The sequence below is a fragment of the Papaver somniferum genome, chromosome 11 (assembly GCF_003573695.1).
Source record: "Papaver somniferum cultivar HN1 chromosome 11, ASM357369v1, whole genome shotgun sequence".
Taxonomy (NCBI): Eukaryota; Viridiplantae; Streptophyta; class Magnoliopsida; order Ranunculales; family Papaveraceae; genus Papaver; species Papaver somniferum.
Genome location: NC_039368.1, coordinates 101,503,724 through 101,515,757, shown reverse-complemented (window position 1 = coordinate 101,515,757; position 12,034 = coordinate 101,503,724). Strand labels below are relative to the sequence as shown.

At 35.9% G+C, this 12,034-nt stretch overlaps 2 protein-coding genes across 7 annotated transcripts in view; both read right to left on the bottom strand.

Annotated features, from left to right (window-relative positions):
• Positions 1–1,677, bottom strand: part of LOC113321851 (succinate-semialdehyde dehydrogenase, mitochondrial-like) — a 12,114-nt gene extending 10,437 nt beyond the window's left edge. For 2 of the 6 annotated variants that reach the window (XR_003346891.1, XM_026569783.1), the window contains exons 1-4: positions 1,312–1,677; positions 1,118–1,201; positions 675–869; positions 154–267 (exon numbers count right to left, since the gene is read on the bottom strand). Coding sequence is in view for 5 of the 6 variants with exons in the window: in XM_026569783.1 (XP_026425568.1) it covers positions 154–267; positions 675–773 (213 nt within the window). In the remaining variant the exon portion in view is untranslated. Of the gene's footprint in view, positions 1–153; positions 268–674; positions 893–1,117; positions 1,202–1,294 lie in introns of all 6 variants that reach the window. The other 4 variants (XM_026569786.1, XM_026569785.1, XM_026569784.1 and 1 more) reach the window with 4 other exon arrangements.
• A 2,114-nt stretch (positions 1,678–3,791) lies between these two features.
• Positions 3,792–5,777, bottom strand: LOC113324832. The gene is made up of 2 exons (XM_026573118.1): positions 4,974–5,777; positions 3,792–4,739 (listed from the first exon to the last, which is right to left on the bottom strand). The coding sequence occupies exons 1-2, from the start codon at positions 5,775–5,777 to the stop codon at positions 3,792–3,794; spliced, it is 1,752 nt and encodes a 583-aa protein (XP_026428903.1).
• Positions 5,778–12,034: the final 6,257 nt, after the last annotated feature.

Genomic DNA, 12,034 nt, shown 5'->3' with positions numbered 1-12,034 from the left:
AAAAAAAAAAAAAAAAAAAACAGGATAGGACTACTACTGTCTGCAATTATAAATGTTAGAACTTAAAATTACTAAAGGTAGCAGCTAAAACTGGTCAAACAAAAGAAGAAAAAAAAAACAAGATAAATTGGATAGAAAAAGTAGATGCTAAACCTGTATGGTCTTTCCATCATATGCTTGAACCCATTTCCCTCCTATAAGTCCTTGGCTTCTTAAGAGACCAGGATCGCTAAGCGTCGAGACAGCGGTTTGTGTGGCCATGCTCATCTGGCCATTAAAATCGCACAGAGATAGAGTAAACATCGTGGAATATTTATTAGAGATTGAAGGTTATTAGCAACTCCCAATTTTATTAAGAATTCTAAACAAATAACCAACATTCTTTTCTAGGTCCAAAAAAAAAAAAAAACTATGTTTCCAGTTAAAACACTAATAAAATAGAGATAGTTTCACAAAATCAAAACATGTTTTCTCTTGATAAACATTCACTTACAGAACAAGATTCATTAAATATGAACTGATAACTGAATAAAAAATTATTCTGAAAAAACCTGAATAATAAGATAAGTATGAGATCGGAAAGTTATTATAAGATAACAGACACCTTGATCTTACTACTGATAGTTGTGTTTGTGTGTTTGCGAGAGAGAAATTAATGAGATGGAAAATCAAACCTGGCGGAGAAACTGATGAGATTGAGAAGATGAAGAAAGTGATGATGATCGAATTAACAGATGTTGGCTGGTTCTGAAACAGAAACCAATACGTGCCATTGTCACTCTGAACTCTTATGGCGTGTTTGGTTGGGGGAGTGGAACGTGATTCCTGGTAATATGATTCCTTTATTGGCCGTCTGTTAAGGAGGCCTTCTACAGGATCAAAACAATGCACTCTGTCAGACACAACAAATGTCCCAGGAAATTAAAATTAGTTTTTATGTTTTCCCAATTTCATAAAATTAAGAAATAGTTTGAGATAATCAATCAAATTATTCGACAATTTCATTCGAACACATTCATACAAACACATTACCAGTTCAAACTTCACTGAATCATGTTGATTTTAAGAAATTGATCAAACAAACAAAAAACAACAGACAAAAAGATGAAGAACAGACCATATTTGATTAAATTTCTTCGTCGATTTTTTTTCAATTAACATCAATTTCTGATCTGCACCAGTGATTCTTCCCACACCCAATCTGAAAATTTACCATCAAATGGAACGAAAAAGAATCAATCTCAACTTATAACTCCTCTGTTTTCCAAAAAAATAAATAAAAAGAATCAATTACATCAAGTTTGATCATACAAATCAATAGAACTGCATCACTTTCAATCGCAATTTCCTCAAAATTAGAAAAGATATTTTGAAGACTTGGTGACGTCCTGAGCTTTCACAGAACAATACTAACAGTTAATCTTTATTTAACCTTGGTCAATTAATCATTCAGTGAGACGAAGAAGAGAAAGGCGGCCGAGAATGTATTAAGGTTTAGGTTTGTTTCATTTTGAATCCTATTATTGGGGCTTCGCAATCCAACTGACGAGTTTTACTTGGATTCTTAGTGACCAAAAAATTGGTTATAGAGTATTTTTGGTTTAATACAAAATATCTAAAACATCCTTTAATTGAAATTTCTACAACCATAACCAACTCACTAGAATCATGGAATATTAGGCTTTAAGTTAATTGAAATTATTAAAAAAAATTAGGGTTACAAATTCACTTAATATTAGGTATTTGTTTAATTTTCAAATCATAAATTTATTTATGTTGCTGTTACGGTTAGGTTCGGTTCTCATAAATCCTAACCGTAAAAAATACTGAATAATCATTTTTTTCATCCCCGTCGTATATTTAGCCGATCTTATCCTATGCTTGAGATAAATAAGTGTTTCGACGTGAGGATTATCATTAACAGAGTACGTATCCATCTAAGTAACTGTTAGACAAACAATAGTCAAAACAGTGTTTTGATGGATGGATGAGAACGAAGAGAGTATTTATAGGGGATTTGTGTATATGCGGCTCACACAAATTCTACAACCGGCTATCTTTTAATGGGCGCATGTATTTGCATTAACAGAGTACGTGAAGATTTATTCATGTTTTGTATATGGCATACGAAGAAAAATCTTTGATTTTCAATAAATAAATTACGTAAAATAATTTACGATTGGTATTTTAAATTTATAACTTGCTCGTAAGTAAATCTACGGTTGGTCTTTTGTATGACCGAACCGTAACTATTCTTTTGTTCAATTCTGTTTTCATAATTTTTCTCAATTACGGTTAGGATTGCATCATCACTTAGCCGTAAATTTATCTTTCCGTGACTAAAATCTAGGTTTTCAAAAAAAAAAAAAAAAAAAAAAAAATTCTTCTTTTTTCTTCTTCCCTCCAAAACCCATAACCTTAACTCTGAATTTTTTATCTCTAACTACAAACCAAAATCATTAATCTAATTTAATTAAATGATAAATACTAATTAAATTATGATTGTTTAGTCATTACAAAATTATTTTAGATTAGTAGGTTTTAAAATTACTTATGGATAACCCGATTTTATCCTATTAGTTGAGGCCCCTCTATTAGAATGTGACACACCAATAATAACCTTCTTCATTCTTTTTGTTGTACAAAAATTATGCGAATTACCCTTGGCTGTCCATGGAAAATTTACACCGTGTCTCATGCATCCACTTTCTGAGACTCGTGGAGACAAAATCAAAGTGGCTCATCCTGAGACGCGTGGAGACAAAAGCAAAGTGGCGCATCGAACTTGATAGTTGTATCTCATATCATATCATATTTAGGCAGAGAACAGCCTGTGGGGTAATATGTATATTCATGAATTAGCCAAACCCCTTAAATCTATTGCCGTCCGTATCCACTTTCATTTCCCACTGGTGAGGCAGCCCTTCGTGGTCAGCCTCCCACCGCGTGCCGTCATCTTTTTTCTTTTTTCTTATTTTTTTAATAAGCAAAGCAAGGAACGGAACAACAGAACATTGGTGGTGCTCCTCCTGAAGTCGCCACAAAGGAAAGAAAGGAGCCAAATTGGTGGGACAGCCCAGATCATATGGGTTGCATTTGTTTCCCCCCACTGAGCTAGTTCATGGGCAGCCCCGTTACAGGTGCGGTTAGCAAATCTAAAAAATAACGATCCGAAATTGGGTATTAGGGATTTTATATCTTGATACTCGTAGTGAATTCTCAAATCTCCTAAAAAAGTTTTCCTATTAATCTTCTCAATTACTTAGGCTGCATCGGCTTCAATAATTATCTAATCAATCTTCATTCTTTTTGCAACAATCAACGCTTCTCTGATTCCATAAACTTCAGCTTCTTCCACCGACAGACACTTTAAGTTCATTGATTCTGCGTAGAAAAATCTGTGAGATGAATCTCTTATTAGTAAACCCAATCCCCTAACTTCAGAGTTACGGTTCCAAGCACCATCTGTGTTTATTTTAAACCAATTCCTAGGAGGTGCAATCCAAGGGGTAGAAATTCATTGGTTTTGTGTTATTGCAGAGATACGACTGATGGTAGAAGTTTTGGGCATATTCAGCATCATGGCTTTGGCTCTTGATAGGATAACCATTGGTTTTTCTTGCTTGTCATTGTGTACTATATCATTACGGTTCTCCCAAATTAACCACAAAACCGCAGAAATCAAAGGAAACTGCTCAGCCCTTGAGGATGAATCTTGATAGGGATACAACTGCACCAACATCTGGTCCATTGCATAAAGGTAAAATCCTGGAACTGATTGTTTTGAATGTTTACGAGTTTCCATACTCTAGGTAGCTTTTTACAAGTAACAAGAGCATGCATAGTTCAAACTTCATTCTGCATTTAGGGCAAGTATAGTCTGAAATATGAATTCTCTTATGGAGTATTTCTCTTACTGGCAAAGCACATTTGAGTGCCTTCGAAACAAAAAGTTGGATCCTTGCTGGAGCTTTTAATTTCCAGATTGCACTACATAAATCAGAATTAGATTCATCCCCTCTCACATTTAGGGTTGAATAAGCAGACTTTGTAGAGAAGACATCATCTTTAGATGGAGTCCAAATTCTTCTATCATTAGAAGGTTCAAGGCTAAGACTGATTTTTTCAATTTTTTCTTTTGTGTCTTGATCAAAAACAGCACTAAGCTTTGCTTCATTCCATGTTCTTGTCTCCTGATTAATAAGATCATGGACTTTTAGATTTTTGTCAGGGACAGAGTTTGCTCTTGGAGTAGCAACCCCTTTCCCTGGAATCCAGTTGTCACACCAGTGGTATATGAAATTTCCTTCCCCCACCACCCATGTAATAAAGGGTTTTATCTTGTTCATAGTGTTATGGAGGCATTTGCATGCCCATGAAGCATTGTCAGCACATTTAGAGTTCAATATGTCACAATTTGCAAAGTATTTTGCTTTTAGAACTTGTGCTAGGAGGGAAGATGGATTCTCCACCAATCTCCAAACACTTCTAGCCATCATGGCTAGATTATTGATTTCACTTATTTTAAATCCTAATCCACATTCTTTCTTTGTTTTGCAGATGTTCTCCCAAGCTATGATATGCATCTTTCTCTTGTTCGATCTTGGATCCTCACCCCACCAGTAATTGTTAAGTTGAAAGTCTATTTTTTGACACATACTTTTAGGTATTAAGAAAGTAGTCATTTGGTAAAGTGACATTGCTTGTCCTACATGCTTCACCAAAGTAGTTTTACCTTCCTGGGATAAAAATTGAGTAAACCAGTTATTTACTCTTTTCTCAACACCACTTAGTAAGGAAATATGAGTTTGGGTCTTAGACTTTAAGATAGTAATTGGCACTCTCAAATATTTTTCATCAAGATTGAGATTTGTGATATTTAAATTTTTTTATAACATTTTCTTGTGTCTTGGATGGACTTTAGGACTAAAAAACAATCCTGACTTGTTGAAATTGATCTCTTGACCACTTGCCTTACAATATTTATACAGGTAATTTTTAATAGCATGGAAATCAGGTATTATAGCCTTAGTAAAGAGGAGACTATCGTCTGCAAACAAAAGATGGCTGATGGATGGACCATACTTGACACATTTTATGCCCTGAACCAGGTTAGTATCTTCCAAATTATTAATATAAGAAGATAGAGCTTCTGCACAAATAATGTACATGTAAGGGGACAAAGGGTCCCCTTGCCTTAATCCTCTTTCAGGTTGAAACTTTCCAATAAGGCTACCATTTAGAAGGATAAAATAAGATACTGAACTTAGACGGTTCATTATGAGTCTAATCCATTTTGGATTAAAGCACAAAATTTTCATTGCCTTAGACAGGAAGGACCATTCCAATCTATCATAGGCCTTGGACATGTCTAATTTAATAGCAACACTTCCAGTTTTCCTTCTATTATTTTTAATTGAGTCTATTAGCTCATGAGCTAGAATGACATTGTCAGCAATTTGCCTTTTTGGAATGAAAGCACTTTGATTCGGAGAGATCACTTTCTCCATCAATGGATTCATTCGATTAGTTAGAGTTTTTGAAATCACTTTGTAGACAAAGTTGCATAACCCAATGGGCCTAAATTGATCAGCCGAGTCAGTCATAGGGGTTTTTGGTATTAGTGCTATGTTGATGTGATTGAACTGAGTTATAAGATGCTCAGTTTCAAAAAATTGTTTTGCCATTTGAATTACACTATCACCCACAATATCCCAATAGGTCTGGAAGAAAACCCCAGTAAAGCCATCTGGCCCTGGTGCTTTTTTTGCACCCATTTGGAAAGCTGCAAATCTAGTTTCTTCACAGTAAGAGGAGTTTCCAGGATGGTATTGTTAGAGCGTAGATCGGTCAACCTCGTATACGTTTCTATATCAAGCATGTTTGTCAATGTTAGTGATCAAAACTATGAGTCTTGATTTCTAGTCTATTATAGCTAAGTCTCGGACTAGGATAGAAAAGTGTAGTTGAGCTCAAGGACTTCATGGCGATTCATCATACAACGACGAAGATCTACTCAAGGAACCGTGGAAATTCATCAACAAAAAGGTATGTGGAGACTTGAATTTATATATCACTCAAAAGTCTATCTATTCTATCTCCTACTTCTTACGAGACAAAAGTCGTATGCTATATAGAATGGATCATACACACTTGATATTTCGAGCTGAGTATACTCTACTTATCTTTTTCTCAAAATCATGTGTTGGTAAAGCATTTCGCTTTGATCGAGTTTATCTTCACCTAGTAACGAATGTCATGAAAAGTTTCAATTACTTTGGAAATTTCTCTGGCGAGAAAGGTCCGTGAATAACGACTGAATAACGTCCTCTGAGAATGTTTCAATGGTTGGAATAAGAGTTTAGGTCTATATAACCAATGATGGATATGATCATTGTTTGGTAATACATATGTGCATAAGTCATATTCCTTAATCCGAAGTTTTCGAACTTTGTTGATTGAGAGAAACCGGAGGAATTGGCTTTGCCAAGTCCACAAAACAATTTGCATACGTAGTCCGCGAAATGTCGACAGGTTCTCATACCGAGAATTCCTGCTGGGATTTCCTATAACTCGTTTGTGTGCTAAGTACGCGAGCTCAGTCCGCGAACTGGCTAAAGTTCTCTTACCGAGAATTTCTGCTGAGTTTTGGAAAACTCTGCCGGTTATCTTAAGTCCGCGAACTTGTTTGTGTACTTAAGTGGTTATGATCTAAAGATGTGCTCTGAACATGAAACTTAAATTACTAAGGAATGCTTTATGCAAAAAGTGGCTAAAGTTCATGAGTCGACTCATCCAATCGAATCATCTTTGTTTCAATTGTGTCTTGTGTAGTTACATAAGATCTCATAGCAATTGGACAACTCTCTAACTAGTTCATTTGAGTCAATTGAACTAGTTATGGTGAAGAAGAACAAGGTTAATATGAAATGCTCATATGGTTAACCTTTTGGGTTACTATGTTGAACCAACATACACATACACGTTTGGGCATGGTTTTCATGAACCCAGTAAACGTATACCTCAAGTGTGTGTGACAAGCTAAGTTTTCAATCTAACGGTCGAGAAAGATTAGCTTGAATCTAAATCAGGTTTTCATCTAACGGTGAATATGGATTGCTTTGTATCTACGGCAAAACCCTGATTTGAAGACTATATAAAGGAGACATCTAGCATTGGGAAAAACTAAACCCCACACGTCTGTGTGATACTAGTGCGCTCGCTAGAGTCGATTCTCCTTTAACCTTTGGTTTTCTTCTCTAAAACCAGGTTAACGACTTAAATACTTCATTGGGATTGTGAAGCCAGGCCGATACTACTTTTATCGTAGTTGTGTGATCTGATCTTGCATCTTCTATCGTACGAGTACAATTATATTGATTGGCTTGAGATCGTGAGAGTTCTCCGATAGGAAAGATATAAAAGTAATCACAAACGCCTTCTTCTCATCGTTTGTGATTCCGCGACATCTTCTTTCGCTAGTTGATTAAGTTTGTTGTGAGGTGATTGATTAATCTAGTCTGTTCTTCGGGAATATAAGACCGGATTATCAATTGGTTCCTGTTCACCTTGATTTCAGATCATAAGACGGAACAAAAACTAGGGTTTTTCTGTGGGAGACAGATTTATCCTTTGATAGACTTTTCTGTGTGAGACAGATTTGTTTATTGTCAAAGCCTGCGATTTTGGGTCGTAGTAACTCTTAGTTATGGGTGAGATCAGCTAAGGGAATCAAGTGCGCAGTATCCTGCTGGGATCAGGGGAGTAGGGAGTACAACTGTACCTTGGATCGGTGGGAGACTGATTGGGGTTCAACTATAGTCCAGTCCGAAGTTAGCTTGTAGTAGGCTAGTGTCTGTAGCGGCTTAATACAGTGTGTATTCAATCTAGACTAGGTCCCGGGATTTTTCTGCATTTGCGGTTTCCTCATTAACAAAACTTCTGGTTTCTGTGTTATTTCTTTTCCGCATTATATTTTATATAATTGAAATAATACAGGTTGTGCGTTAAGGTCATCAACTGGAAATCCAACCTTTGGTTGTTGATTGATATTGACTGATCCTTGGACATTGGTCTTTGGTACCGTCCAAGTTATTCCTTGTGTTTGATTAAAGACTCGCTATTGTTTTAGCTTGAGTAAATCAAAACAAGTGAGAGATATCAACTCCTTGAGATACTTTAATCTAGATTGAGTCTGACTGTCTAGTTGATTCTCTAGTAAAGTATTTCGGAGTTAGTCCATACAGATTTCTAATCGGATTATTGGGTGGTGTTGTTAGACCCCCGCTTTTTCAATTGGTATCAGAGCAGGCAAACACGTTTAAGACCTCACAAGTCTGTGTTTTTAGCGATCTGACTCTATGGACAGAGGTGTTATCTCTATTAACGTACCACCAATCTTCGATGGCTCCAATTACTTATGGTGGAAAATTGTAATGCGAGCTTTTCTTCAAGCGCGTGATTTTCAATCATGGGTATATATGGTTAATGGCTATGATGCTCCCGTTGTGGCAGTTGGTGATGTAAACATTCCCAAACCTATTGGTGAATACACCGTTGTTGAGTTAACTGCTGCAAAGCAAAATTCCGACGGATTGAATGCTATCATACATGCCATTACCCCAAGTCTTCAGCACCATGTGACAAATTTTACTAGGTCTAAGGATGCTTGGGATATCTTAGAAACCATATTTGAAGGCAACTCCAGTGAAAAGGAAGCTAGGCTTCAAAACCTTAATTCCGATTGGGAGAACCTTCGTATGACAGATGAAGATACGTTTGATGAGTTTAATCACAGAGTGTCTGAAATTGTTAATGCATGTTTTGCATTGGGTAAGACTATTCCTGAAAAGGACGTTGTGATGAAAATTCCCATATCGCTGCCATCTAGATACGAGTCTAAGAAGCATGCCATCGTTGAAGGGAATAACCTCGATAATCTTTCCAGAAACACCTTGGTTGGAAAGCTTAAGATCTTTGACCATGAGCATACATGCAAAGTCGGTAAGGATGTTGCCTTTAAATCACAAAAGAACACTAAGACACTTGTCAAAGAGAAGAGTGTTCATGTCTCTGGGGATGATCAGTCTGAGGATTATTTTTCGGATAAAGATATTGATAAATCAGTCTCCTTGATCACAAGACAGTTTAGGGATCTTCTGTTGAATAGAAGTAAACGGTTTTCAAGAGACAAACCTAGGTCGTCAGACAAACCTCATGGTCGCGTCCCTCCTAAAAAAAGGAATGCTGACGAGGCTGATGACGAGGATATGCCTCAGTGCTTTAAGTGTAAAGGTTTTGGTCATTTTGCAAACGAGTGCCCAAATCATAGAAAATACACTGGGAACAAAGGTCTTGCTGTAACACTTGATAAAATGTCAGAGATCGATGATTCTGATGAAGATATGAAATCAAGTGTCGGTCTTCTATGTGAAAACATTGATTTTGATGGTTGCAGCAATACCTATATCAATCTTGATGGTTTTGGTAAAGAAGAAGACCCAATCAAGCTGGAAGATTCAATTGACTCATCTTTTGGAAACACTGTTTGTGATATTTCAGGATCTACTATGTGTTTATCTGCTGTCGCTCCACAGATGCCTGAATATTGTCCAAGATTGACGTGCTCGTTTTGTTCTCAGAAGGGACGTGAACTATCAAGGTGTTACAAGTACAAACATCAAGTGAGGCACGCCAACAAACTTCAAGGAAGAGCAAATCATTTAGCAAGAAAGCTTAAACTTTCCCAGAAGACTGCTGAGGTATGTAGGATTTTATCTTCGTTTAAGAAGCAAGTTTCCAAAGACAAAACAAGACCATTTGAGAAAGTATGGTCTAATCGTTTGATAGATAGAAGTCTGAAGATTCCTCTCAAGAGGAAAATGGTGGACAAATTGGTGTTCACCACAACACAAATTAATTGTGTTGATTGGTAAATCTTGTCTCATGTGCCTGATCAAAAAAGACAAGATTGTGAATGCACAGGCTTTAGGAAGGGATGTTTTCTTAGGTTTGTTGTTTTCTGTCTATCAAATAAAGAAAGGGTTATTATCGACAATTCTACTCTCTATAGGGTTTTAAGAGTTGGGCGTGTACGAACCTGTCAATAGGTTTCAAACCCTACATTCCTTTTTCCTCATTGATATTCTTTATATCTCAATACAACTTGTTGAGATTGTGAATTCCATCCACAAAAAGCAGTTGGTTATAACTGTTCTCAAAGCATCATGTCTTTGGAAGAAAAGATGTCAACATGGTTGTTAAGCCATCAATCAAGGAAAAAGAAACTCAATAACTCCGTCCTTAAAAATAAAAATGAGGAATACAATAAAGCCAAGGGTTGTGCCTTCTAACTCTCAGAAGTTTTCCGATGTTCTTGATGAGTTGAGGGATGTAATAAAGGAGATTTGTGAAATAAAGGCTTGTGTTTTAAGATCTTTGGAAATTCAGAGAGCCCTGGTTCGACATAATCAGCCAAGACAGTTCGTTGATATTAACTCCTATCTTCGTGAACCGTATGTTCCAATGGCTGTTGACAACAAGGAGTTCGGGAATGATGCTGAATTTCTCAAAGATATTGTTGCCTAGTATGTCTTCTTTTTGGTTTAGTTGGAAGAATAACTAGTGCCTTGAATAGCGATGATTGTGGCTACACATAGCTATTATGTTTTTCATCTTCTTCTGTTATTTTTTAGGTTTATTTATTTTAAATTCTAAAAATATTTGGAGGATGACGGTTATTGCAGTATTAATCTATTTTGAAGTATTGCAATATTTTTATGGGATATGTATTGTTTGCATCTGTGAACTTGAAGGTCCCACATGTTGTCAAAAGTAAAGTCGTTCATAAATCGGTATTCGTATTGATGAAAAGACGAATGGACTTTTGACAATTACAAAAGTTATGCCTATGCAGTCATTTATTTGATGGAAAATACGATGAAATCTTTTATAAGATAAGGATAAAGTCTATTATGTTGTTATGCATATAATAATGAAAAATAGAATAGATCCTTGTATGTTATCCACGGTATTGATCTTCATTGATCCATTTTGTTATGTATTACCGTGAAGGCTCCATTGTGTGTCTCATGTTGATCACGATACAACTAAGTCGATTAATTTTGGCTTTTTTGGTTGTTCCATGAGATGTTATATGTTGAGCACTCTTGAACTAAATTAATCATCTTGATTGGTTATTTAGTTATTTGCTCCGAAAGTCTTCTTTTGTCGAGCAAAATCTTTTGACAATTAAATTGATTACTTCAGTGATTAGTTTGGTTGTGTATTCCAATTAGATTAATTATAAGTTCTCTTGTAATTAATCTAATTGAGTTTTCATATATTCCACAAGTTCTTGTGTCGAGTATATGAACGACCATACTAATCATGTTCTATTGGTTAATGTAGTCATATATTCCGTAAGGTTTTCCTTATGTTGAGTATTTGAACGGTTAAGTTAGTCATCTCCATGCGATTAGCTTAGTCGTAGCTCTGTAAATTTACTTATGTTGAGCACAATCAATTAAATCGATCACTTTTGTGGTTTGATTTAGTTTCGTATTCCAATTAAATTAATCATGGGTTTACTTGTGATTAATTTGGTTGAGTTTTGGATATATAAAATCATTCCTATGGTTTTTGGTGTCCAATTAAAAAATCCTTCTTTTCTTTCGAAATTAAGGTCGCTCTTGTTGTTCTTTTGGGAATGACATCAAATGGGGGAGAGTTTTTTTGAACTTGTGCTTAATGGTAATATCATGTGGGGTGTGCGGCTGTGGAATTTTATAGGGGTTATCTTGTATCTTAAAACTCCTTGATGAATGCATTTAGCTTCGTCTTTATGATTGCATCTAAATTAAGTTGGTATGTATTTTTCTTATAGTCTATGAAATCTCTCTTGTGGAAATTTCATTATGATCCCGTTCTTTTACCTTTGCCAATATTTTATTGACAAAAAAGGGGAGAAATAATGTAGTTCACACTACAAATGCATATGGTTTTCGGATCATTGTGTAGGGGGGGGGGGGGGGGG

Coding starts and splice junctions, on each gene's coding strand:
- LOC113324832 (XM_026573118.1), bottom strand. CDS start 5,777: ATGGGTGCAAAAAAAGCACCAGGGCCAGATGGCTTTACTGGGGTTTTC. Junction 4,740..4,973: donor ACCTGTATAAATATTGTAAG/GCAAGTGGTCAA, acceptor TTTTTATCCCAG/GAAGGTAAAACTACTTTGGT.